This window comes from Rhinoderma darwinii, chromosome 1, assembly GCF_050947455.1.
Source record: "Rhinoderma darwinii isolate aRhiDar2 chromosome 1, aRhiDar2.hap1, whole genome shotgun sequence".
In the NCBI taxonomy this organism is placed as follows: domain Eukaryota; kingdom Metazoa; phylum Chordata; class Amphibia; order Anura; family Rhinodermatidae; genus Rhinoderma; species Rhinoderma darwinii.
The window spans coordinates 485,245,130-485,272,267 of record NC_134687.1 but is presented as its reverse complement, the minus strand read 5'-3'; the positions used below and the strand labels follow the sequence as shown (position 1 = coordinate 485,272,267).

The window sequence follows — 27,138 nt, the reverse complement described above, 5'->3', positions numbered from 1 at the left end:
TCAGAAAACCTTGTCATTTGGGTTTTTGATATAAATTTGTACTTCCAACTTTTGAATTCTGGATTTTATGAGCATATTTTATTTAAAAAAATAAACTTACTGATTCTCTGCCATTCTCAATGCTGGTATCCTGTGTTTCCCACCACTTGTGCTCCGTGGGGACATATGGTGACAATAGGTCACCTGACTGCAGCAGCTAATCACTGCGCACTGCGGGGACTTGGTGACACATCATTATGGATTACAAGTCATTACACAGTTTTATAATCATTTATGCCCATAGAACCTTATTTTTAAAAGTGGGACATTCCTATTTTAAACATTTGTCATATCCACGACATATGCCATAAATGCCTATTATTAGGTTTAGGTCCCACCTCTGGGACCCTCGGTTATAAGAGAGGACAGGGGTTTGGTGACCAGAGAATTGAATGGGCAGGTGCCTACTTACATGGCTATTTCCGTAACTCTCATAGACTCCAATGGAGAGGATGATGTAGTGTGCTTTAAAAAAAAAAAAAAAACGAAAGGCACAAAATGATGACACAAAAGGAAAAAAAAAAGAATGCTAGTCTGTCAGGGTGTTCCATGAGTCAGACATCATAGCCAATGCTTTTTAAGATTTATTAGATTATGAATTTTGTGATTTATTTATTGTTTTTGCTAAACTTATTGTGATACTTCCCTGTGTGTTAAAGGAGGATCACTATGCCTTACTGGTGAAGGCTTGGGAGACCAAGGTATTTCCAACAATTCGGAGACGGTTTAGGAATGAGGCAGAGAGAAAATCTGGCTTGGACCAGATTAAGGGCGCATTGCAGCTTGGTATGAAACTTGTTCCTACTTTGAGATATTTGATATGTATTTACATAGTAATTTTTTGGTGACATTTAGGAGTGCAAGAAATGCACTCATAAATGAAGAGGTGCTTTTACCTTTGCTCGTTTATTGAGTCTACAATATTTTAGTATCGCGTACTGTCTCTGACTCTGATCACTAGAATCTTCCTCATCCGCTTCGATTGTAAGTAAAGCCGTGGGGCCACTGACTGACAACTTCACTAATGAGTAGAGTCAAAGGGGCATAGCGCGACTGTCACCTTCAATTTAGTGATCTTTTTATATTATATATTACCAACTCCCGGATCCCACCACTTTACGTTTTCCTGCCGGTATGGCTTGTTTTTCTATAAACATGATTTTATTTTGTTACAGGAATGGTGGATATAGCAAGGCAGACAGTAGAGTTTTTGTATGAGGAGAATGGTGGAATCCCTAGAGATCTTTATCTTCCAACCATCGAAGACATCAAGGACGAGGCAAATAAATTCACTATTGACAAAGTTCGCAAAGGTATACATTAAACAAGAAATAAAATAAAAATAAAATGCATCCATTATAATGCCAGAAGAGCTGCCACATGAACAATTTATCAATGCTTTTTGCATTTAACTATTTTGACCCTCCCCCACCAATGTACATCTTGAAGTGGAATGTAGCTAGGCAGTTTGGACAGATGTATGAACTCATTGGGTCAGTGACTTCCACAAAAATAGATCTCCTTCAAGAAGCAGGAGACTGAACGGAGACAATCAATTTAGAAACTCCTACAATTCTTGCAGATTTGTTTTTTCCTCCTGATACTGGTTCCGTAGTACTAAGGTAGAATAGTTTAAATAGCTATTCATGGTAGTGTTTACATTCACGTTGCCCAGTATACTGTATACGATATGCAGTTCTTCAATACAGTAAAAGGACCTATCAATACATACAGGGCAGATGACACTGAACTTCTAAACGTTCCCTTTACTTTTTATCTCTGTATTTTGTACTATAATAACTGACGGTCATTGTGCCTTTAGGGATTACTGTGGTCATTAGATCACCTGACAGCAACAACGTTGCCAGCACTTCTGTGGGAACTGCTCTACCAAAATATGCTATCAGGGGTATGCTCAAGACCTTCTCCTTGCATGGAGTGGTTCTGGATGTGGATTCGGTGAGAGAATATATTTTCACTAATATGTCTGAGTTTAAAGTGAGCAACTTGTGTATTTTAACCATGAGGATGTTTGTCTTGGTATTTAAACTAATAGCATGCAATGATGATTTCAGCTAGTGTCCCACTCCCGCAGGCTTTAAAATACATGATCAGCTATGCCTTCTGACATGCATTGAAGAAAATGCAAAAATACTAATTTCCTTACCTTACTGGATTCTAACAGAGAAAAGGAGTTTCCAGTCACTGTATATTTTAGCTAGTGTATCATCATAACCTGATATATATATATATATATATGTATATAGATATATGTATATAGAAATATGTATATAGATAGATATATATAAGGTATCTATATATATATATATATATATATATATATATATATATATAACAATTTAAGAACATCAGTCTTAAAAATGCATTTTTGTTTGTATTTAGGCCAATCATCTAAGAGTACTCTGTTTTAAACTATAATCCTCTTAGAATACATAATTTAGCAGATCCCTCTCCATTCTGAAAGCCCATTGGCCTGTCTTGTTTCCTCACATACACTGCTGAGAAAAAAAATTATCTTTAGTAGTCAACAAGCTCCAACTTAGAGACCCCTGAGATTCATGTGCACCTTAAGGTTTTTTCAGTATCCTCTTCTAAAGGGAGGAGCACATAAAAAATCCAACTCTTTAAAGTGCCCCTCCGATTATTAATAACTTTCCAAAAATCATTAGTCGAAGCGAAAATAAGAAACTATAAAATAAATTCCTCTCCTCTTCTGAGAATCTGCCTTCTCTCTGCTCTCAGGATTCTGAGTGAATTCTTAGTGATCGAACATTAAATGAGGTAGGGGGGACTAGGAAAGGAGTATGTTAAGTGGAGAATCGGCATGTTTCTGTAATAAGAAAAATTTCTTATTTTCGCTTATACTATTGGTGTATCGAAAGTTGTTTATAATCTGAGGTACGCTTTACTATTGTACTGTCCAGTAAGAATACATGAAAGTTTTCTATGAATATCCACCTTTGTGTTCTAGCAGGATTTGTTATGTTGTATGTTTTCAGGTGAATGAGTTGGTGCAAGTAGAGACGTATCTCAGGAGTGAAGGGGTTTTAGTCAGATACTGGTATCCTATAGACATGCTGGAGCGACCACCTGTGGGATACCGAAGAATGTCCACCAATGGTTTAGTGACTTTAGATAGCACAAACATCCAAATTCACAGGTAAGTTGGCGGATTATAGCAAGAATAATGTCTAATAAAAATAGACTGCAGGTTATTAGTTATTTCGTTTATTACTCATATAACTATGATATATTTGATCTTACAGCGAGTTGGATGGCTTGTGGGGCACCTGACTTATAGATGGAGTATAAGTATGGCTTGTTATGGGGAAAATAAATTTATATTGATGCACATGCATTAGGAATTGCTTGAGCTTAAAAGGGTATTCCAGCCTCCAGCATTTTTCATCTATGCACTGGATAGGTGAAAAATGGTAGATCGGAAGGGGTCCGACCGCTGGGACCTCCACTGATTGCCAGAATGGGGGACTCTAGTCGTCGCCGCCCCCCCCCCCCCCCCCCCCCTTCTGCTGTAAGACAGCAGCTAGGGGTTTGAATGGAGGCCTGACATGTGTGGTGCCGCTCCATTGAAAGTCTATGGGGCTGATGGAAACAGTCGAGCACCATGGTCTGCTGTTTCCATGAGCCCTGTAGTCTATAAATGGAGAGGCACCGCGCATGTCCGGCCTCAGCTCCATTCAAACTCCTAGCTGCTGTCTTGCGGGTGAGGGAACCGGGGTTCCCCATTCTGGCAATCGGTGGGGGTACCAGGGGTATACCTTAAAGATCACAGAGAAATGAACAAAGTTTAGTTATGTGGCTTGATAAAAGAAAACTTTATTTTTTTAAATTTAGGGAGCTACTAAGATGTGAATCTGCACTTGCCAGACTTTACTGCCGTGTCGCGTTACTCAATATCTTTGCACCAAAGTCTCCACACACTTTTGCTCACTTGTTCCATATTCCTGCCATACGTGACATCACACTGGAGCATCTGCAGCTGCTGTCAAATCAACTTCTAACGCCACCCCTTCCTGGTAAATATATACTTTTATAGTTTCTATTAAAACATTGTATTTATATATATATATATATATATATATATATTTATTTAAAAAAAAATGTTTCATTGTGTTTGAGTTGTTTAAATTTATTGTTTTGATACATTTTAAATGTGTTGCTATTCACTTCACAGATGGAACCATTAGCTCCTCCTGTATTCTTATAGCACAGTCCTTGCAACATTGCATCTATTCTCAGAACAGCTCCACCACAGACCTCTTCTACCAGGGCAATGCTCAAGAAATTAGAGAATGGCTCGGGGTGGCCATCACTAGAACCTTACACCAAGGAGAAGACAGTCTTCTGGACCTTACCAAACAGATCTGCTCGTTCTTACAGGTCAGTGTGCTACTTGTTCTAGTCCTTCTAAGATTTTATAATACAATCATAACATCTTACAATACTTTCCACAATAAATATGACCAATGTGTTTTAAAGTTCACATAATGCCGTTTAGTATGGTGAAGTATTGCATTGCAGCACTTTAGAAATATGCATGGGCTTTGTTTTTTCAGAACGCTCCAGAGCCATTTCCATCCGAAGAATTCCCAGTCACTGAATCCAAAGTCAGCATGGATGTCAATTTCCCTGGAGCTGCCTTTGTTGTGGTGTCTTGTAAAGAGAGTCAGTCCGGTTTCCGCAAAGAGTAAGTATTCAAAGTATCCATATTGTCCCATGAAATAAAGGTTCATTGTCAAGATCGTAGGGGTATGTGGACCCACCAGGCTGCTCCGCCGTAGCGGAGTGGCAGCTGGCCAAACAGTTTATGTAAAGTCCTTATCATGAGAATACCTGAAAGAGTTCAGACAGTAGCAGAGGCTTTGGCACAGGTGGTACTTGATGTGGCAGATGATGCCAGGCGTGGCAGATGATACCAGACGTGGTATAAGGCAACACCAACTAAAGGCTAGGTACGAGAGACAATACACCAACAGGATACGGGAACACTGGGAGCAGGATACAATGAAGGGACCATTTGCAATACGAACATGGTTCGACAAAAACGCTCAGACGAGGAAAGGCGGAGCCCCTTTTATAGTCCAGGGTGATCTGGGGATAGGTTAGGGAAACTTTAGTAAGTGTACGCGCTGGCTCTTCAAGACTGGGGGCGAGCGTGCGCACCCTAATACACAGTCCAGGATGGGAAGGCCGTGCGAGCTGGCGTCTCCGGGAAAGGAGGCAGCCAGGAGACTGCGGTCACGGCTGTTCGAAGGGGAGCGGCGGCTGTACGCGGCCGCAGTGGTTACAGTACCCCCCCCTTATGCCTCCTCTTCTTGGATCCAGAGCGTAAGAGGGATTTTTTAATGAGGGTAGGTGCATTAAGGTTCTCTTCTGGCTCCCAGGACCTCTCCTCAGGACCAAACCCTTTCCAGTCCACCAAATAGAAAGTCCTTCCTCCTACTTTCTTGTAGTCCAGAATCTCCTTCACCTCGAACACATCAGAAGAACCGCTGGGAGCAACTGCAGAACTAAGAGGTTACTGTAGTGGTTCAGGACAACCGGCTCTAGGAGGGACACGTGGAATGAGTTGGGAATCTTGAGAGTAGGAGGTAATCGAAGTTTATAGGATACAGGGTTTATCCGTTGCAGAACTTCGAAGGGACCGAGGAATCTGGGAGCGAATTTGTGAGAAGGCATCTTGAGTCTAATGTTTCTCGAGTATAGCCAGACTTCGACTCCGGAAGAGAATTGAGGAGAAACTATTCTTCATTTATCGGTATTCTTTTTTACGCGGTCCACTGCTTGAAGAATCGCAGACTTAGTTTGCTGCCAGATGTGAATAAAAGTCCCAAAAGAAGAGTTAGCTGCCGGTACTTGAGTCATGGCTAGCACAGGATGGGGAACTCGTGGATGTTGGCTGTACACATTGTAGAAAGGAGTAGAGGCAGTAGACTCACTTGTATGATTGTTGTAGGAGAATTCCACCCAAAGCAGAAGTTGTACCCAATTGTCATGTTGGGCGGAAACAAAATGACGAAGATATTTCTCCAAAATTTGATTGGTCCTCTCCACTTGACCATTGGACTGCGGGGTTGCACAAGGCTATCCAGAATTTGGACGTAAACTGTACACCCTGATCCAAGACAATATGCAGAGGAAGTCCGTGCAGACGGAAGATGTGTAGAATAAATAGATTTGCCAGACCAGGAGCAGACGGAAGACCAGTCAACAGAATAAAATGTGCCATTTTAGAGAAACGATCCACTACTATCCAGACTGTAGTACACTCCAGCAAATGTCTCCACTCCTCTAATGCCAACTTGACGGCCAGCAACTCCCGATCCCCGATGGAATAGTTGCATTGTGCCGGAGAGAATATTTTCGAAAAGAAGCCACAGGCCACCATCTTGCCTTTTAGAGGTTTTTTTACGTTCACCCCCTTCTTGGTGAGGGCCGAGATTGGGGCACTCGGAGACAAGAAGATCGGCATAAATTGCCGATAGAAGTTTGTGAATCATAGAAATCGTTGTATGGACCATAGCCCATGTGGACGTGGCCACTCTAAGATGGCCTTCTCCGTCCATGGATCGATCTTGAGTCCACGGTCAAATACGATGTAGCCCAGGAAGGGCAGAGACTTTCTCTCGAACACACACTTCTCGAGTTTAGCGTATAGGAGATAACCGCAACAGAACTTGGCGAACATGCTTCCGATGCGTCGTCAAATCAGGTGAGTAGATCAGGATTTTGTCCGGATAGACCACCACATAGTGACCGTCTCGGGTGTTGAATGCAGTTTTTCACTCCTCACCTCTGCGGATACGGATCAAGTTATAAGCCCCACGTAGATCCAGCTTAGTGAACACCTTGACCCAACGAATTCTATCAAAGTTCTAAGATGAGCGGCAAGGGGTACTTATTCTTGACCGTGATTTGGTTCAAACCTCGGTAATCGATACGTGGACGAAGAGATCCATCCTCCTTCTTCACGAAGAAGAATCCGGCTCTGGCCGGGAAAAAATATTCCGGATGAACCCTCTCTCCGGCAGGAAGAGAGGATAGACTCGCACATGAGGTGGTGAGGCGTCCGGAAGTAACTCAAGAGGGCAATCGTAGCTGCTGAAGATGTCTGCAAAACTGGCATAATGTGAGGATAGATCGGAGAGTGACTGAGGCAGTGGAAACAAAACAATCCTGTGGCAGGCAGCGGTAAAGGCACTTGGACCCCCATTGGAGGATTTCTCCGGAACTCCAGTTGAGGACCGAAGCGTGCAGATGAAGCCAAGGCAGGCCCAGCAGAATAGTGTTGATCGCTTTAGGCAAGATGGAGGAAGGTGATCTGTTCCGAGTGAAGAACTCAGATTTGTAATGTCAGTGATTTAGTAACGGAAACAATAGGATCAGGCAATGATAGTCTATTCACAGAGGCAAGAGTCAGAGGTCTCTCCAGCCGAACTGTGGTTAGATGTAGGCGATCCACTACCTCCTGCTGGATAAAATTTGCAGCTGCTCCGGAATCCAGATAGGCAGAGGAGGAGTGTGATGTCTTTCCAGAGACGATGGTCACAGGAATAGATAATTTGGGAGAGGCTTTGTCGTTAAGTGTCGTTCCACCTAGAGTTGTCTTGCCAACCAACGCAGGGGCTGCAGTTTCCAGGGTTTGTGGACATTGGTGCACAAAATGGCTTTTGAGGCCACTATACAGACAGAAACCAGCAGGTACCATGGCCTGAGTGTACTGTCACGATCTAGGTGTATGTGAACCCACTAGGCCGCTCTTCCGCATCGAAGTGGCAGCTGGCAAAACAGTCTATGTAAAGTCCTTATCACGAGAGTACCTGTAAGAGTTCAGACCATAGCAGAGGCTTTGGCACGGGTGGTACTTGACGTGGCGGGTGATGCCAGACATGGTATAAGGCACCAAACGTGGCAGATGACAGCAGACGTGGCAGATAATACACACGACTCCAACTAAAGGCTAGGTACAGGAGACAATACAGCAACAGGATACAGGAACACTGGGAGCAGGATATAACAAAGGGACCATTTGCAATACGAACATGGGTAGACAACAACAACGCTCAGGCAACGAGAGGAAGGGCGGAGCCCTTTTTATAGTTAAGGGTGATTTTGGGATAGGTTAGGGAATCTTTAGTAAGTGAGCGCGGTGGCTCTTTAAGACCGGAGACGAGCGTTCACCCTAATACTCCATCCAGGATGAGAAGGCCCCGTGAGCTGGTGTCTCTGGGGAGGGAGATGCTGGCAGGTGGCCAGGAGACTGCGGTGGCGGTCTGCGGTCACAGTCGTTACATTCATCTTTAAATTTCTTGTGACGTCACTAAGACATTAGGGGTATAAATTCTTCAATTTCTGTCCACTTTTATTTCAGGATTCAGGGCCCTATAATTCCATAAATTCATTTATTTTGGATTATTTTATATAAATGAGTATAATTGCCAAATGTTAATTATTTTATTTTTTTTGTTCTAGCTCTTCTTTGTATAAAGCTCCTTGGGCTCGAGTTCTGCTCTATGGCCTTGGTCATAAAGCGAAGAGAAATGGTCAGTTGAATTTAATCGAATCAATGTGTTACCCACGAGATGCCTCCCCCAGCAATACAGGCCTCACACCACCGCCAACCACCAATCAATACCCAACTGCGATCATTCCTACTGACAAGATCCATGTCAAACTAGGTATATGGTACCTCTTAAATACTTTTAGGTGTACATAAAGAATATTTTTCTTACTGAAATGTTTATAAAAACCTTCTGTTACATTTAGTACATTAAGCTTTATGTGTATAATTGACCAAAATATATAGGTATTTTACTGGGATAATATGTAATACACTGTGTATTTGGGCTTACTTTATAGGTGTATCTCCAGCTCCGGGAGCTGTACTGGTAATTCATTCCCTTCCCCTAGAATTTCCACTTGCCATGGCGTTTACAGAGCAGCTTTTGTCATGGAAGCTTGAAGATTTAGATGAGAAGTCAGAAGATGAACTTGATACCATTCCGTCGTCTGTCCTCTTGCAAGTGGTGGAATTTTCATGTGAGAAGTTTTTTAATTTATTTTTTTAAATAGAAAGTTTGTTCTACTATCTTACATTATTTATTTTTATTTTTTTTAAATTATACAAAATATGTAAATCAAATTATTTTAAAAGGTGCTCAACGTTTTATGGAGATGTTTATTATTTCAACCCTTCTTTCTTTTTTCAACCCTGATCTGAATGTAATTGGTTGCTATAAGTGACATTGACGCTTTTCGTTAGAACAGATTTTATGCACAAGAGCCATTGTTAGCCCCTACTGTATATTCCCTTTTCTCAATTAAAAACACACAGGTTTTGTCTCTTGTATGTTATGGTAGATGTGATCACTATGATTTTTTACTTTAAGCTTTGGGAGACTTACCAGATATTTTGTGTCTTGGAACTAAATGATATTCTTTTAGATGAGATCCTCCACTGAAATCTTTCACTGTCTGTGGCTGGGGGTTTGGTGTCTGATGACTAAGGATCCAGAATTCGACATTTTCACATTGTGTTTTTGAAAATGTTTTATGGTCTAGCTTGGAAATTCTTTTTGATTTTCTAGTCATGTGACTATTAACTGAATAAATTATTTAGTTGGATCACAGATTCCCTGGATCAACAGAGCTTAGCCTTTTACAATTACCATGGTTGGCGGAGACTACTGCTCAGTGTTATGTTTAAAAATGGTCACTGGACATTTCACCAATAAATATCATCAGTTCAATGTTTCAGCAAGAGTAATATGGGTGCTTTAACTAGCTACAGTTAGTCATTTAACTCTTTATTTTTTAGTTTTTGAACACATGATACAAATCGGTGGGTGGTATATATTTAGGAGAAAACGGGTGGTCAGTAGAACTAAAGTGAACATTTCGGTACATGTATATAATCCATATGGTAATAGTAAAAATTATTCTAACTGTGAATTTCATTTAGGTCATTTGCTGTGGACTACGGACTTGGCTGCAGTTGTGAAGGAGTTACTGTTTCACGTGTTAGCTGAACTGCTTCGTAAAATTCACCATCTAGAGCAAAAGAAGAATCCGGCAGGCTTGTCCTCCTCAATAGCTCTTCAGCTGAATCCATGTCTAGCAATGCTTATGGCTCTACAAACAGAGTTACGCAAGTTGTACGATGAGGAGACCCAAAACTGGACTTGTGGAGGCTCTGCGTGCGGGGGCTCTGTGCCTGGGGTTACTGAGCATGGAAGGTTCTCTACCTATTTTCATGCTTTAATGGAGGTTTGCTTGGCTGTGGCTGAAGTTACTCTTCCCATTAATATGAGTTCTGCAGTAAGTGTGATGACCTCAACAAATGCAACAAATCTTAGTGACTCCTCTTCATCATCATCCTCTTCTCCTGGGCAAACCCCACAAAGTCCAAGCCTTCTTTCAAAAAGGAAGAAAGTTAAGATCAAACGTGAAAAAACAGCATCCGTAAAGCGCACATCTTCACGTGGTTCTGAGAATGACCCTGCCTTGCTTAGTATGGGTGGCTGTAAGCCAGAAGATATGCTGTGGTTCCACAGGGCCCTAACGCTGCTAATGATTCTCAGACATCTAACTAATAAAGATCCACAAGGTTTGGGTGTTACAAATGATGCCAATGCAGATGCAAGTCAGGCACTTGTGGGACCCACAGCACATAGCCGCTTGCTTGTTATTTCTGGGATTCCAACTCACCTAGAAGAATCTGTTGTCAGAGGTGCCATTCGAAAAGCATGCAATGCCCACGGTGGAGTTTTTAAAGATGAGATCTACATCCCCCTTCAAGATGCAGAAACGTCAAAAACAAAAGCGGGAACTGAAAATGAATGTAAAACTGAGGCAGAAAAAAATTCTGTGCCAGTAACTGATAACATTGATATTAGTAGTTCCAGCGGTGCGACGCCTGCAGTTAGTGTCAGCGCTTCTGCCTCCACAAGTCAGGCTTCCTTGTGTAGCTCTCAGGGACTTTCACAGGCTACCAGTGAAGCGTCCGTGGTGCAGTTTGGGCCCGAGCTGGCTGTACCTCCTGGTCTTTTGGAACCAAATGCAGTGTCCAGCCAGGAGAGTCTGGACCTTTCTATTTGCAGCACAGGAAGTATGGGCAGCTTGGGCAGTCTTGTGGAACAACTAGATAATGTAGAACTCGCCTCTTTGCCAGATGTTGGCTCCATGTTTACAACAGGTTCACTGGACAACCAACCCTCAGTGTCAAGGCCCATTAAAGGTTTTGCCGTTGTGGAGGTAATTCTCTATCCTTGTGACAAATCCATTGTATCCAATATTTAGTGTTTTATAGACCATCACTTTTCGTTCAATTTAAGTGTAATCTTATTATCCAATGTTATCTGATCTAATTAACAATGCAGTTAATAACCTGAGCACTAGTAGAATCCTTTTTTTTATTTTTATTTTTTTTAACAGGTACGTTCTCGAGCCAAAATTGAGAAAATTAGAGCAAGTTTGTTTAACAGCAGTGATCTTATTGGTTTATCCAGTCTGGATGGTGAAGATGAGCTCATGGAAATGTCTACTGAAGAAATCCTTACAGTCTCCACTGTAAATCAGAGCTTATTTGATACTCAAGGAATTCCGGGTTTGGGAGATTATTTCACTGATAAGTCCTTGAAAGGTGCGCTAAACTCCATTATATTTTGTTGTGTTAAGGCCCTTTCACATGGCTAAATCAATGGGCAAGCGAGCATTCATATGAACGCTCTTTCCCGATCATTGCCCTGTGTGAAAACGCTCATTCATCGACTGATCTAATCTTTTATGTGGCTAAAAATATGGTCGCTAGTCAGCAGCACATCTCCCTGTGTAAACTGAGATTGGCTGCCAACGTAATGCAATTGCATGGGGATGAATGATCATTCGTCCCCATACATTAACAATAGTTGTGAATGGAGCGAACAAGCACAGATCGAAGTGCTGCATCGTCGATTGGCGCTCTAATTTTCAGCCAGTATCGGGCCATGTAAAAACACCTTTATATAAGTTTGTCTAATGAAAAACTGTTCATACACATTGAAAATCAGATTTTTGTCCGTATAATGTTTACTGGTGTTGATTGTTAAAAATGTTTGTCATTGTCTAAATAGTGTGCATATAGACCATATTGTCTCACTGCTAACATAACTAGTCTTAAAGAGGCTCTGTCACCACATTATAAGTGGCCTATATTGTACATAATGAGATCGACGCTGTAATGTAGATTACAGCAGTGTTTTTTATTAAGAAAAACTATCATTTTTGGCGGAGTTATGACCTATTTTAGCTTTATGCTAATGAGTTTCTTAATGACCAACTGGGCGTGTTTTACTTTTTGACCAAGTAGTAAAACATACAAAATCTATATAAATTTGGTATCTTTGCAATCGTAGCAACCCGTTGAATAAAGTTTTTGTTTTATTTATACCACACGGTAAACTACGTAGATTTAGGGCGCAAAAAAAAAAAGAGTGGTGAAATTTCAGGTTTTCTTCTATCCCCCCCTAAAAAAAGTTAATAAAAGTTAATGAATAAATTATATGTACCCCAAAATGGTGCTATTAAAAAGTACAACTTGTCCCGCAAAAAACAAGACCTTATACAGCTATTTCGACGCAAAAAAAAAAAAGTTATAGCTCTTCGAATGTGACAATGGAAAAACTTAAAAAATGGCTTGGTCATTAGGGCCCAGAATGCAAGCAAGGGGGAAGGGGTTAAAGAGGCTCTATCGCGGCGATACCAAAAACTTTTTTGCTTTATTGTGTTTTTAATAGTAAAGCATTTTGTAAGGGGAAAAAGTTTTCTTATTTTTTTTTCTCACTTTTTTTTTTATTAACTTTATTCAACTTTTTTTTACTTTTATACTAGTCCCACTAGGGGACTTTAATATGCGATCATCCGATCGCTATCATAATACACTGCAATACTTTTGTATTACAGTGTATTACTGCCTGTCCGTTTAAAACGGACATGCATCTGCTAGGGCATGCCTCTGGCATAGCCTAGCAGGCATTCACTACAGGCAGACCGGGGGCTTTTATTAGACCCCCGGCTGCCATCGGAGACACAGACACTCTGCGATCTTATCGCCGGTTGTCGGTGGGAGAGAGAAGGAGCTCCCTCCCTCTCTCCAAAACCACTCAGATGCGGTGCTCGCTATTGAGCACTGCATCTGAAGGTTTAAACGGGTGAGATCGATACTAATATTGATCTCACCCGGTCGAGCAGGGCTGCCCCCAGCCCTCAGCTGCCTCTGGCTTCTGAGAGCAGGGAGATTTGACAGCTCCCTGCTCTGTTTACTTTATTCTGATGCAGAGCCGTGGAATGGCGGCGCTGTAGAATAAAGCCCATTAATGACCGCCGTGAAAAGGCTTATCGGTGGTCATTAAGGGGTTAAGACCACTCCGCTTATCTTTGTGAATACAATACCAGAGATCTAATAGCAGAAGTCACAATAAAATTGCAATACACTTCACATGGTTTTTGTTTGTTTTTTAATCCCAAACCCAGATACTTGAGAGATGTTCTTTAGGGCTTTTCATTTACACTTCTATATGTATGGGACATTTTCAGTGTTGCCTTAATTGTTTTGATTTTGTTTAGGGGATAAGTTAGTCCCAGAGGCCAGAGATGTTCTCACAGAAATATTCAAGAGCTGCATTCATGCTGAGCAGATGTTAAGCCTAACTCCCACCAAGTACATCAAAGTATCAGATATTTATCTCAGCAAAGAGCAAATCAATTCACAGACTCCAGGAAATCTGCTCCACACCTTCTTCACAAATGTTCGCCCACCAAAGAAAGTCCTGGAAGATCATTTGACACAGGTAATCTCTTCTTTTCTAAAAACGACAGAAATACATTAGTGCCCATTGTCCACTTTTTATTAGCAAATGATAGAGTAGCCTAACAAAAAATGAAAGTTTAGCTAAAAAAACTGAAGTAAAATTATGATGAATGGGTATCCATGCTCTATAACCCCTGTTATTCCCTTGCCCTGTACCTTTTTTTTTTTTTTAAAGGGGTTGTCCATTTTGGACAACCGCTTTTTGTTAGAGGTTGCCGCTGAAAATAAGCTGAATACAGGGTGTTCTGCTTCTGGGGTCCACAGGGATAAACTATAATCACTGGAGATACTGGCAGCAAGTGCTCCGTTCCCCTGGAACACCACCATAGCGGAAATAAAGCATTACATGATACCAATTGAAATCGAATGCGTAGACATGCTGAATGCGCTAAAGAGAGAGAGCGACAGAGAAGCTCTTTATAGCTGCTCGCCACTACAGCAAATTGATGGAGGTCCAAACAGAGGTCTCCCTTATATTGCTTTGGAATTTTAATCGGGTATTTGAAGCGTTTTATCTCCTGTAACAGGATTGGCTAACAGGATCGCCGTCTCCATGGAAAGACGGGCACTTCAGGCACACCAAAATCGCAGTCCACTCCAGTACAATGCGGTGCAACTAGTTTTGTGTCTCGCTCACAAAGGGTATGTTCACACGCTAAACAAAAAACGGGTGTAAAATACAGAGCTGTTTTCTAGGGGAAACGGCCTCTGATTTCAGCCGTTTTTTATGCATCAAGCATTTTTTGATGCATTTTTTACGGCCGTTTTTGGAGCTGTTTTTCTATTGAGACAAAGAAAAACTGCTCTAAAAACGCTTTTTTACGGGGCTTTTTTTTACGCGCTGTTTTTGCAAACGTCCGTTTAACAAAACACCCCGTGGGAACGAAACACAGTTTTTCCCATTGAAATCAATGGGCAGATGTTTGGAGACATTCAGCCTCCGTATTTTTAGCCGTTTTTCGGGGCGTTTAAGGCCCGAAAAACTGCTTAAAATAAGCCGTGTGAACATACCCTAACACATAAAGATGCTAACTCAAAAGCGCTTTGGTCACAACCGCTTTGTCCCAGGAGTAGATAGCCATCAGCTTGTAAACTCTCTGCCCTTTTGAAGCACACCTGAATTTTTGCAGGTAATGTATCTGTTCAAAAAAGTATATTGATCACCATATTAGGCTGGTTTCCCACACACACACACAGCGTTTTTCAGAAAAACGCCACGTTTTGAATGGTGTTCTTTTTTCTTTTTGTTCCGCAAGATGAACCAAACTACATACAATGCAGTAGTGTTTTGTGACATTTTGATTTCACACTGACAGGCATAATGCACTGCAATATGGAAGTATTGCAGTGTATTGAAAAAGCGATCAGTAAAAAATATATAATTAAAGTTTATAATAAAGAAATAAAAAATCCAAAGTAAAAAAAAAAATTAAAACCCATCTTTTCCCCTTAAAAAATGCTTGAAGGTTAAAAAACAAACAAAAGCTGCACATAATTGATATTGCCGTATCTTTAACCCGCATGGTGAACGCCATAAAATAAAAAAACAATGCCAGAATCTTTTTATGTTCATCCTGCCTCCAAAAAACTCAATGAAAAAACAGCCTCACACACGGTTATGTCTACCGAAAAGTTAAGTTATGGCTTTTGAAATGCGACAAAATAGGCTGGTCCGTGAAACGGGCAACTTTTATTTCCGCTGTAACTTACCGAATCTGAAAATTTCTCCTTCAGGCTAAGCTCACATCTCGTTTTGTGCACACGTTTGTGGTATAAGACGACGTATAGGTTTTTAAAGTTACAAAAATGTACGTTTTTTGTAGTATACGTTTTTATATGTTTGTGTTCTTCTAAAAATTGTAATTTATTTTTTTTTTGTTTGTTTTGTTTTTTTGCTACATCAAACTTTGTAAAGTCAAGATTTCCGATATATGGTGTCAAAAATGTATACGTTTTACATATGCAAACGTAGGGTTTAAGATTGCATACGTCATCCATATGTCGCCATTAACTTTAATACAGATAAAAAAATGTATATGCGTGGTGTACGTTTTCGGAAAAGTACTGAAAAACATAGCAGACTGCGCTTTTCCGGACCTGTAAATTTTTTTAAAAAAAGTATAGAACGCAAGCATGCAAAACGTAAGCACAAACTACACCATTTAGGGCATCCGTCCTGACCATAGAAATCAATGTGTACGCTGTGGTACACGTTTTGGCACTGTTTTTTCATGTCAAAACGTGCACGACAGATGTACAGTAAAAATGAGATGTGAACTTGGCCTAACAAACTTTTTTTATTTTTTTCATTTTGCTTGTACGTAGCATTTCAGAAGCTTTTTTTATTTTGTTAGGCCCTGTCTACCCGGCGTGTAAAGCGCATTGTTAGTGCATACAAAGCTTTTTTTTTTTACGTAAGCATATTTAAAAAAACACGTCTTGTAAAAAAGGAAGCGCCAGGGCAATTCTTTGGTACCGAAAACGCGCCTAATTCCCATAGTCAATCATTACGTGCCAAAAAAAGCGCAGAAATCATGCACAAAAACACCTGCATTTTAAAAAGCGCCTTACAAAAACGGTAGTGTTTTTGACATGTTTGCACAGGTTTTTTTTTAGCGCTGTGTGAACAAGGCCTTCTGTTTGTAGCAGGCGTTTTTTCAAGTTTGATAGAGAAGCCTATTGCAAAAATAACTGCATTGTATGTAGTGTGGTTCACATCGCACTGTAGACTTAAATGTAACATCGTTCTGCACAAAATCACCATTAAAAATGTGGCGTTTTTCTGAAAAACGCTGTGTATAACCAGTTTAATAGTGATCAATATACTTTTTCTGGACAGAACAAAATTAAAATTCTAAAAAATGATTTCTGTGAGCCTTTAAATAGCTTCTTTTAGTACTAGTTTTGAAAATTTGAATAAGTAGTGAACTTCTCATGGTAATTGCTTTTTATTTTTCTGTTAAAGATTCTACGGAAATATGGAGTTGCCAAACCAAAGTTTGACAAAAGCAAATATAGTAAAACTGGGAAGGAGCAGCACCCGGTAAAAGTTGTAAGCACAAAGAGGCCAGTGGGAAAGCCTTCTGCTAAAGACAAAGCTGTCCTAAATAGTGTTCGGTGAGTATTATCTAATGGTTCCAGCTTGATCGAGACTAAAGCGAAGACTGGAGCGTTCATCGTAAAGATGAAGATGTTTTACTTCTTTCGCTTTGCATATTTATGGGCTGGAAATAGTAGCAAACACCAGAACAGTTCAATTGACAACTACACTTTATACATCATACATGCTCCCATGTGTGTCACATGACTTTGGGCTAATATTATTAAAAATATATATATTTTGTAATTTTTTTATTACCTGTACTATATATATATGATCATTCACACTCTTCATACACAGAGTATTTGTGCACAATACAGAAATCTGGTTGTACAGTTTTACCTCCCCATAGAAGTTGCTTTAAACTGTAGATCCATATTTATTATCAAATACATGTCATGGAGCAAAAAGGCAGAGCGCTAGCTGAGGCTCTGCCCGAGGACTCTGACCATGGGGAAGCCCCTGACGTCATTGTCCATATATGGAGTGTGACTTTAGGAGTTTCCCCAGGGCCAGAGTCCCCAGGCGACGTATCCCACTGTCTGCCAAACAGTGGGATACGTTGAGTCCTTCCGACGTATATCCCACCTGACAGGAAGACCCAAACGCGATGTGAAGAGGGCCTTATACGTTGCTTATAATACAATTTCCTAACATATGATTTAAAGTGGCTTTAAGGTAATTTATCTTTGAATATATATTTGACATAATTTAATTTGCATCGGCAAAAATAGGAAAAAAAATATTTTTCTTTATAGAACTGCCCTAAGTGAAAAGAAGCCAATTGTGAAACCAAAATCTCCTGAGAAGAGTCGGCCCGATGAAAAGGACCCTGATAAATCTCCGACTAAGAAGCAAGAAAGTATGTTACATTTTTATTGGTGTCTTTTCACATTTTATGTTAGTAATTTAATATTTAATCCATGTGTCTTTGTCCTGTTGCTCAGTTGCAGAGGAGAAGTTTCTAACACTAGATGGATTCCAGAAATTTGTTGTTGACAAAGCTAAGCAAGACATTAGAAGCATCTGGAGGTCCATTTTATCCTGTGGGTATGACCTTCACTATGAAAGGTATATACACGTGCCTGTGCGCACTGACCGTTAAAGGGTTTGTCCAGGATTATGAAAGTAAGGCTGCTTTCTTCCAAAAATAGTCCCACACCTGTCCACAGGTGTAGTATTGCAGCTCAATCCCATTCACTTCAATGGAGATAAGTTACAATACCTGCAGCACTCTATGATAAGATGTGGTGCTTTTTCTGGAAGCAATCAGCCATCTTTAAATTATTATTATTTATTATCATCCGTTTTTGTTTTTTTCTAATGTTTTTATAATTTTAATGGTTTAGGATCTGCACATTTGTGGATTGTCTATCAGGACTCTCCAGAATATCGGACCATCATCTGCTGAAATTTCAGACGTTTTTGAATTGTATTCTGGATCATGTACCTATGTGTTCCCCCCTCCTCCATTCCCCCCCCCCCCCCATTCCTTTTTCTTTCTCTCCCCTGTCCTTACCCCTCCTCTGTCCCTAATGTCGCATATATGATTTTGTAAATTGTTTGATGCAATATCTTGGGCCTATGTGCCCTTGTCCCTTCCCCCCGTTTTTCTTTTTTGTTCCCTTGCTTGAAAAAGCAAATCAAGAAAGAATTTACAAAAAAAAAAAAGGATCTGCACATTTGGACTTCATTGTCACAGCAGCCTTTACCGTGTTACATCATTTGTCTTTTTATCTAGGTGTGCCTGCATTGATACACGTCATGCTCAGAAATCCAGTAGAAAATGGACCCTTGAAATGGATGTGGCACTAGTTCAATATATCAACCGCCTTTGCCGTCACCTTGCAATAACACCTGCCCGGTTACACCCTCATGAGGTCTATTTGGATACTTCTGATACTGCCGATCCCAGAGTGTTTTGTCTTCTGAGTAGGTGGCTTCTTACTCCATTACATTAAAAGGGTTGTCCCAAGATTGACATTTATCACCTGTGTACAGTATAGGTGAAAAAATATCTGATGGCTGGGACCTCCACCGATCACTAGAACGGGGTTCATGAACCCCCTGTTCCTCCTCATTGCACGACATTTAGTAGGGAGGGGTTTGAATGGAGTGGTCAAGCATAGGCGCAGCCGCTCCATTCAACATTTTTGGGACTGGTTTTCTGATTTGTTTTAGGGCTTTTTTCCTTAGAGGGGTATTTACGGCATATTCTGTGGATATTCCAGAAATGAACATTGGAAAAAAACCTTTAACAGAACAGGGCTCAATAGATACAAAAGATATATGTATTATGATAACTGCACGTAGTCTAAATTGCTTTGTACATTTCTTGTATTGTTCAGATGTCCCGATTGAGAGTCTTCGGCTACGCTTTGCCCTTCTCCAGTCACTGAACACCACTTTAGAAACCTTCTTCCTGCCTCTTGTGGAGTTACGGCAAACAGACATGTATATGCACAGTATTGCGGCTTTGCTACAACAAGCAAAAGGTGTGAACATTTTTAACACTGAACTGTATTTTATAAACTGTTCATCTTTTAAATCTCCCTCTTTATAAGGAACCATTGTACCACAGCCTATGCTTCTAAAGGCCCAATTCAGGACCAACTGATCTTTTTCATTTGTAGGCATTTATATTTAGCAAGGCTGCCTCTTCACCCAGTTGTATGTTTGCCTTTTTAACAATGCCCTATTTTCTGTCAGTTCAAAGCCTGTCCATGCTTTTAAAGCAACTCCAATTATAGTTTTTATTAAGAGTTTCCCTAATTTTGATTTCAGGTTTAAGGCCCCCAATGTTTTGCTGAATATAACTATTTTATAGGTTATTTTATAGGTTTTTTTTTTCTTCTGTAAAAGAACGCTATCAGCTAGGGCTGAGCGATTTAATTGAATTTATTCGCCATTTCAATGCTCCACAATTCAGATTTTTGTCGAAATTGTATAATCGAGTTGCGTCCCACCCCAACGACAGTGACTTATCATGATTCGTGGGAGCAGGAGGCTGCAGGAAGAAGTGGTGAGGTGCCGCAGATCACGTTATATAGGCAAAGCAGCGAGTTCAGCAGGCTCTCCATACGAACTCTGAGGAACATGTGAGTGGTGAGACAGCGTGCCGTTACGCCGCCCTGCCCATGGTTGTGGAGTCATACTAGCCTTTTTGGAGTATTGACTTGTGCTGGATGGAGTTTGAGGAGAAAAGGTGTTGTCAGAGGCGCTGAGAAGCAGGGAGATGATGCTGCTGGAGTTGCAGTAGATCTATCTGCGATTCCTGTATTATTACAATTTGGTATGTGGCCAGATGGCGCAAGTTGGAGGAGGCTGCCCTTGAACTCTTTGGTGCAGAAAATCTAGAGGTGTGGAGCATGAAGGTACTTCCAGTCCCATGTCAGCAGCCCATAGGCTAAATATGATGTGTTTTTGGTATGCTGTTTAGAGATGAAGTGTGGAGAATTGTGAGCCCCATTCAAGGGTTTCTGGCCCGCCTGAGATGCAGTGTGGAGGGGTATGCAGCCTGTGGAAAAGGAGAGTTTGATTTGTGGTCACCTGCCAGTCCCATACAAGTGCTCCCGAACATCTGAGAGGCAGGGGGAGCGTTCTATAATAAAGAAATTTAACTTCTGTAAAAGAATATGGCCCATTCTGATATAAAGAGAGGAGACCGTCTGATTCACAGAGAGAGAGAGACCGTCTGATTCACAGAGAGAGAGAGACCGTCTGATTCACAGAGAGAGAGAGACCGTCTGATTCACAGAGAGAGAGAGACCGTCTGATTCACAGAGAGAGAGAGACCGTCTGATTCACAGAGAGAGAGAGACCGTCTGATTCACAGAGAGAGAGAGACCGTCTGATTCACAGAGAGAGAGAGACCGTCTGATTCACAGAGAGAGAGAGAGACCGTCTGATTCACAGAGAGAGAGAGAGAGTGTCTCCTTTTTATATTAGAACAGGCCACTTTCTTTTACATAAGGGAATTCCATGACAGCTGTTCCATAATATATACTGTTTATCAGAATTGTCTATTGTAAAAGTGAGCGTGTTCACACAGAAAATCTAAGGGACAACTCGGATAAATAGTATCAATATGGAATAGCTGTGCATGCAACTCCCTTATGTAAAAGAAATCTCTGGGTAATTTTTTTCGCTTGTCTAGCAAAAGAAATAGAGATTAAAATCGAGAACAGTGTAAAAAAAACAAGATGTCATTTTTAGGCCACGTCACTCAGCCACACCTGTAGCCCATCAAAAGTAAAATACTAGTCCCCCCGACCCCCCGACAATAACAGAATTTATTGCTAAAATGAATAATGTCATTAGACTAGAAAAAGGAATGTATCATAAAATAAAGCCGACGCCAAGTTTGAGAGAATATGGGGCCTTGGATAGATACACCGGGACTACCTTCACCTCACTTACAAAGGTCTTTATTCGATATATCTAGATGAAAGGACGGATATTGACATGCTAACACTGTTATTATGGAACGGTCGATAGATATGTGTCACTCTATGCCAAACTGTATGTATAATTGATGCCTATATTGCTGCTTTGATCATTTGTGTAAAGAAACTGCTACACACAACTTTTTGCACTGGGGAGGGTTAGGGGGGTTTTGACGGAGGGCGACAATGTTTATATATGTTTTATCTTCGTAAAATTGTCAATAAAAACGTATTTGATTAAAAAAAAAAATTTAAATACGAGACAGATGTCTTTTCTGTGGCTGACCCCACTCTATAGTAGATTCTTTACTTACTAAATGAAAAGCCTCTTAAGAGGGGATTATATATGAAGTAGGACAACTCCGATTACCGTGCGAACAATAAGCTTCAGTGTTGGTGTCACTAATGTGTCTTTTGTGTCGTATCTGCTAATAGCCTTTTATATTCTGCAAATAGGACTGATCTTCTATGATACAAAAGTAACTGTGATGAATCGTGTGTTAAATGCAACTGTACAGAGAACAGCTGACCATGCAGCACCAGAGATCAGCCTTGATCCCCTGGAAATTGTGGGAGGTAAAGAAATGACATGTTAAGTTTTACATTTGGGAGTGCAGACATTGCTTAAAAGGGGTTCAACAGGACCCCACCTATTAGCCCACTGTAAAGCCTTTTAAAACTGTTTAAATTTGCTATGGTGTTGTTGTTTTGTTTTTTTGTCGTCTTTAGTTTTTCGAAAGAATTAACCCCTTAATGACCGCCGATACGTCTTTTTACGGCGGTCATTAGTGGGCTTTATTCTAGAGCGCCGCTATTCTACGTCGCTGCTGTAGAATAAAGTAAACAGAGCAGGGAGCCGTGAAATCTCCCTGCTCTCGGCTGCCAGAGGCAGCTGAGGGCTGGGGGCGTCCCTGCTCTGCTGGGTGAGATCGATATTAGTATCGATCTCACCCGTTTAACCCTTCAGATGCGGTGCACAATAGCGAGCACCGCATCTGAATGGTTTTGGAGAGAGGGAGGGAGCTCCCTCTCATCTCACTGACACCCGGCGATAAAATCGCCGAGTGTCTGTGTCTTCTATGGCAGCCGGGGGCCTAATAAAGACCCCCAGGTCTGCCTGGAGCGAATGCCTGCTAGATCATGCCGCAGGCATGACCTAGCAGATGCCTGTCCGTTTTAAACGGACAGGCAGTAATACACTGCAATACAAAAGTATTGCAGTGTATTATAATAGCGATCGGAGCATAGGGAAGTCCCCTAGTGGGACTAGTAAAAGAGTAAAAAAGTTTAATAAAGTTAATAAAAAAAAAAAAGTTAAACAAAAAAAATGAAAAACCCACTTTATCCCCTTACAAAATGCTTTACTATTAAAAAAAACTACAATAAAGCAAAAAAGTTACACATATTTGGTATCGCTGCGTCCGTAACGACCCCGACTATAAAGCTGTTACGTTATTTAACCCGCACTGTGAACGCCGTAAAAAATAAAATAAAAAACAATGGAAAAATTGCTGTTTTCTGTTAATCCTGACTTTAAAAAAATGTGATAAAAAGTGATCAAAAAGTCGCATCTACTCTCAAATGGTACCAATAAAAACTGCAAGTCGTCCCGCAAAAAACAAGACCTTATACAGCTATGCCAACGCAAAAATAAAAAAGTTACAGCTCTTTGAATGTGACAATGTAAAAATGTAAAAAATGGCTTGGATATTAGGGCCCAGAATGCAAGCAGGGGGAAGGGGTTAAAGAGGCTCTGTCACCACATCATAATCTGATCGGCGCTGTAATGCAGATAAGAGCTGTGGTTTTTATTTAGAAAAACGATCCATTTTCAGCAAGTTATGACCTATATTATATTTATGCTAATGAGTTTCTTAATAGACAACTGGGCGTTTTTTAACTTTTGACCAAGTGGGCGTTGTGAAGAGAAGTGTATGACGCTGACCAATCAGTGACTAATCAGCGTCATACACTTCTCCCTATTCATGGCCATCTGTACTCACAGCACAGCGTGATCTCCAGCCAGGACGCAATGTCTATTCACACTCCCGACACTTTGGTAAAGTCTGTGCTGTCATTCACGAGATCACGCTATGCTGTAATTAAGTCCCACACAAACTTCACCAAAGTGTCAGGAGTGTGTCCTGGTTGGAGGTGATGTCTATTCACTCTCAAGACACTTCAGTAAAGTTAATGTGGGTGTATGTAACAGCACAGCGTGATCTCGCGAGATCACGCTGTTCTGAGTACAAATGGACATGAATGGAGAGAAGTGTATGATGCTGATTGGTCACTGATTGGTCAGCGTCATATACTTCTCTCCACAACGCCCACTTGGTCAAAAGTTAAAAAACGCCCAGTTGGGCATTAAGAAAAGAATTGGCATAAATCTAAAATTGCTCATAACTTGCTCAAAAATGATAGTTTTTCAAAATAAAAACCACTGTTGTTATCTACATTCCAGCGCCGATCAGATTATGTAGGAGATATACTTATAATCTGGTGACAGAGCCTCTTTAAACGAATGAGCTCCTGGTTTAGTAGCCACTGTGTGTCTTGGTGTAATTCATGAGCTCCTGTTTGCTTTAGATGTTAAGTACTTTTGGTCAAAGATTTAAAAAATAAATACATAAAAAGCAACATTAAAATAGGCTATGGATAATTACATACCTTCTATTATTACAAAAGCTAAATCTGAAATAGCCAGAATACCCAAAAGATTTTAAATATAAGGATGTCTAATGCCCCTTAGTGAGACCATGGTTTTGAATTGGACTGTTCCATTATATGTTGAACATCTGGGATGCATGTAATAAGATCTGACTGATAATCAACAATCTTTCTGATTGGACCTATGGCATAACATTTGATGGGGCTGAACATCTGTTTTACAAATACCTTTTTTTTTTCTCATATTCTTCTTTTTTTGCCGTTACTGATATGTGATTACTTATTCCACAGGTGAAATTCGGGGCTCTGAGAACTCTTACTACTGTCAAGCAGCTCGACAACTGGCATGTATACCTTCCTCCCAGCTCTGTGTCAAACTAGCTAGTGGAGGTGATCCAACCTATGCCTTCAATATTCGTTTCACTGGAGAAGAGGTGCATGGAACAAGTGAGTGGCAGAGGTCCATTACTGGTTGTGTTCAAAGGAACATGATGACCTATCCAAAACATATTCTTTCTAAAGCATTTTCCAAAATTGTAGTAACGTCATGATCGAGATGGAAAAGTTTTGCTTTGTCAAGCTGGCCCTAACCTGATCCATTACTGAAGAGGGCACTCCTAAGGTTGACCATTGTATGGGTCTTCTTAAAGAGGCCTTCTAGGACTCATATTTTTAATTTTGTTTTTAATATAAAAATGAAAATAAGCCAATTGTTTTCAGTCCAAAAAAAAAATGTAATAAAAAATCTACAAATAAACATCATAATTGAAAAACAATTGCAAAGTATTTGGCCAGCCACATAATGATCCTTGTCAATTTTCTCTATAAGCGGTTGCATATAAAAAAAAACAAAGTAGTTTGTCTGTAATGTTGGAAGTTGTTTCTTAGGTGGATCATTTCGGCATTTCCTCTGGCAAGTGTGTAAAGAACTCCAGAGCTCCTCCTTGTCCCTTCTGCTGCTGTGTCCCAGCTCTGCCGTTAATAAGAATAAGGTAAGACATCGATGAGACGCTTTGTAGTCACTATCCCATACCGTAAAGGAGAAAAGTAGCCCATGAAAAACATTCTGTTCCATCTGCAACTTGTTCTGTTCAATCTGACTTCTCTCTGCTGGCAGTGGCAGCTTGTCTTCGTTTTTTTTAAATATATCAAAAATGTATTCAATGAAGGAACCAGGTAAGGGCATCCACTTTTGGCCCTGGCACCAAGCACTCATTAGTAGTTGGTATAGGCAATTTTATTGAAGCATTTGGCGTGCAGTAATTGTGTCTGACATTCTAATTTCTTTTTTTTTTAATCAAATAGTTTTTATTGACACATTTTTCACAATATACAAACAATTAATACACAAGACCGTAACAACCCTCCCTCCCCCCAACATATCCCACCCACTTGCAAAGAGTACTATGCACAATAATATTCCACCTGAGCACAAGTCTCCCAGCCATACTCCAACTGCGCACAATCCCCCCTCTAAATCTGTAACAAATAATAAGGAAATTATTGTACAAGTCCAAGAGGTACAGCGTTTACAAGAGAGGTAGATGGCAACCTCGGCGACCTCAACCAATTTGTCCATTGACCTTCAAACTTTTTGGGAGCACCACGTTTGAGATATATCACCTTCTCCATCAGAATAATACTATTCATACGATTAATTCCCTGTGTGCCAGCGCAAATGAATCCAACCAACCCATAGCTATCCGCTTACGAGCCTGATACAATAGCTTTTGAATTGCCAGTTTTTGTAAAACAGGAACCTCAAGATCTTCTACATACCCCAAAACGCCCACCAGCGGAACACACTGCACCTGGATATCAAACACCCTATCAACCAACGCAAATACCTCTTCCCATGATATTCTAATTTCTAACCAAATAGTAGTTGGGAAATATACAGCAAATGTGCCTGCACACCACCAACCATAGTGTAATACATTGCTATAGTATACGGGTGTCACAGGGCATGTGGGCATCACCACCCAGTGCATTATGTGTACTCTACACTCTAGTGTCACATTATTTTTCCCTTTTAATAGTGTTGGAAAATTCTGCTCACAGAGTAGTTCACATGGGACTAGCTAAAACAGTAGTTCCGCATTTATAGGAGAGGTGAGAACAGTCTTGTACGTTTGCCTTAGGGTTCTGACTAAAAGAAAACAAATACATATATTGTCCTCACTGACACAACTGCTCTTTATGATCGCGTATTCTGTCCATTACCTTTTACTATTTTGTAATATATTTACATGCTTCTGTTTTACAGGGAAAATATCTTCTTACTCCCTGCCCTATAACCTATGCAGAGGAGCAGTTGCTCCATTTCTTTGGTCAGCTCCTGGGTATAGCTATCCGAGCAGATGTGCCCCTTCCTCTTGATCTCCTGCCTTGCTTTTGGAAGATGCTTGTTGGAGAACCAATGGATCCTGAAACTGATCTTTATGAAGCTGATATTCTGACATACAACTACATCAAAAAGTTTGAAAATGTAAATATTCCACACTTCAGTGTGTCTGTATGTTATATTGTTGATGTATTGTATATGTATGTATACTTATGTATCTCACACACAAACACTGCAGTATACATATACCCCTTCAGGGTTTGCTTGGTAGGTATGATCCACCATCAGTATTGTACTTCCCTGTAGTGAAGAATCGCATGTCCCCATCTATCAGTTTCACTGGCAAATTTGGGTAAGGCAGATGCGAAGTGTAGCTTCCTATCTGAAGGTATAAACTGTTGTCTGTGGTGTAGTGAATGCAATACCTTAGTGCAGTAGCATGCTATGACGTTCAGAAGAAGCTTCCAACTTTACGGCAGAGGTTTCGGTCCTTTCCTTTATGAATAGGGTAGATAACTTGAGGGACATGGACAGAGCAATGAAGGTAACCTGGGATTAATAAAGTCAGGTCTGCATATCAGGGCATCCCGTAACATCAATGCCCTATCTCATAAATTGTAATTGTATGTTTTGGTATGGTCATTTAACCTCT

General features: G+C 40.6%; 1 protein-coding gene across 4 annotated transcripts in view; it reads left to right on the top strand.

The window, feature by feature from the left end:
* The window catches only part of HECTD4 (HECT domain E3 ubiquitin protein ligase 4), a 203,454-nt gene that overhangs the window by 144,785 nt on the left and 31,531 nt on the right, over window positions 1–27,138 (top strand). For all 4 annotated transcript variants that reach the window (XM_075835129.1, XM_075835119.1, XM_075835110.1 and 1 more), the window contains exons 52-72: window positions 699–825; window positions 1,215–1,352; window positions 1,862–1,998; window positions 3,060–3,220; window positions 3,916–4,097; window positions 4,256–4,461; window positions 4,638–4,768; window positions 8,554–8,759; window positions 8,941–9,120; window positions 10,043–11,334; window positions 11,515–11,722; window positions 13,684–13,907; window positions 16,893–17,044; window positions 17,786–17,889; window positions 17,975–18,098; window positions 18,769–18,959; window positions 19,376–19,522; window positions 21,929–22,048; window positions 24,434–24,589; window positions 25,031–25,134; window positions 26,409–26,630. In XM_075835129.1, the coding sequence (XP_075691244.1) occupies window positions 699–825; window positions 1,215–1,352; window positions 1,862–1,998; window positions 3,060–3,220; window positions 3,916–4,097; window positions 4,256–4,461; window positions 4,638–4,768; window positions 8,554–8,759; window positions 8,941–9,120; window positions 10,043–11,334; window positions 11,515–11,722; window positions 13,684–13,907; window positions 16,893–17,044; window positions 17,786–17,889; window positions 17,975–18,098; window positions 18,769–18,959; window positions 19,376–19,522; window positions 21,929–22,048; window positions 24,434–24,589; window positions 25,031–25,134; window positions 26,409–26,630 (4,512 nt within the window). The remainder of the gene's footprint in view (window positions 1–698; window positions 826–1,214; window positions 1,353–1,861; window positions 1,999–3,059; window positions 3,221–3,915; window positions 4,098–4,255; window positions 4,462–4,637; window positions 4,769–8,553; window positions 8,760–8,940; window positions 9,121–10,042; window positions 11,335–11,514; window positions 11,723–13,683; window positions 13,908–16,892; window positions 17,045–17,785; window positions 17,890–17,974; window positions 18,099–18,768; window positions 18,960–19,375; window positions 19,523–21,928; window positions 22,049–24,433; window positions 24,590–25,030; window positions 25,135–26,408; window positions 26,631–27,138) is intronic.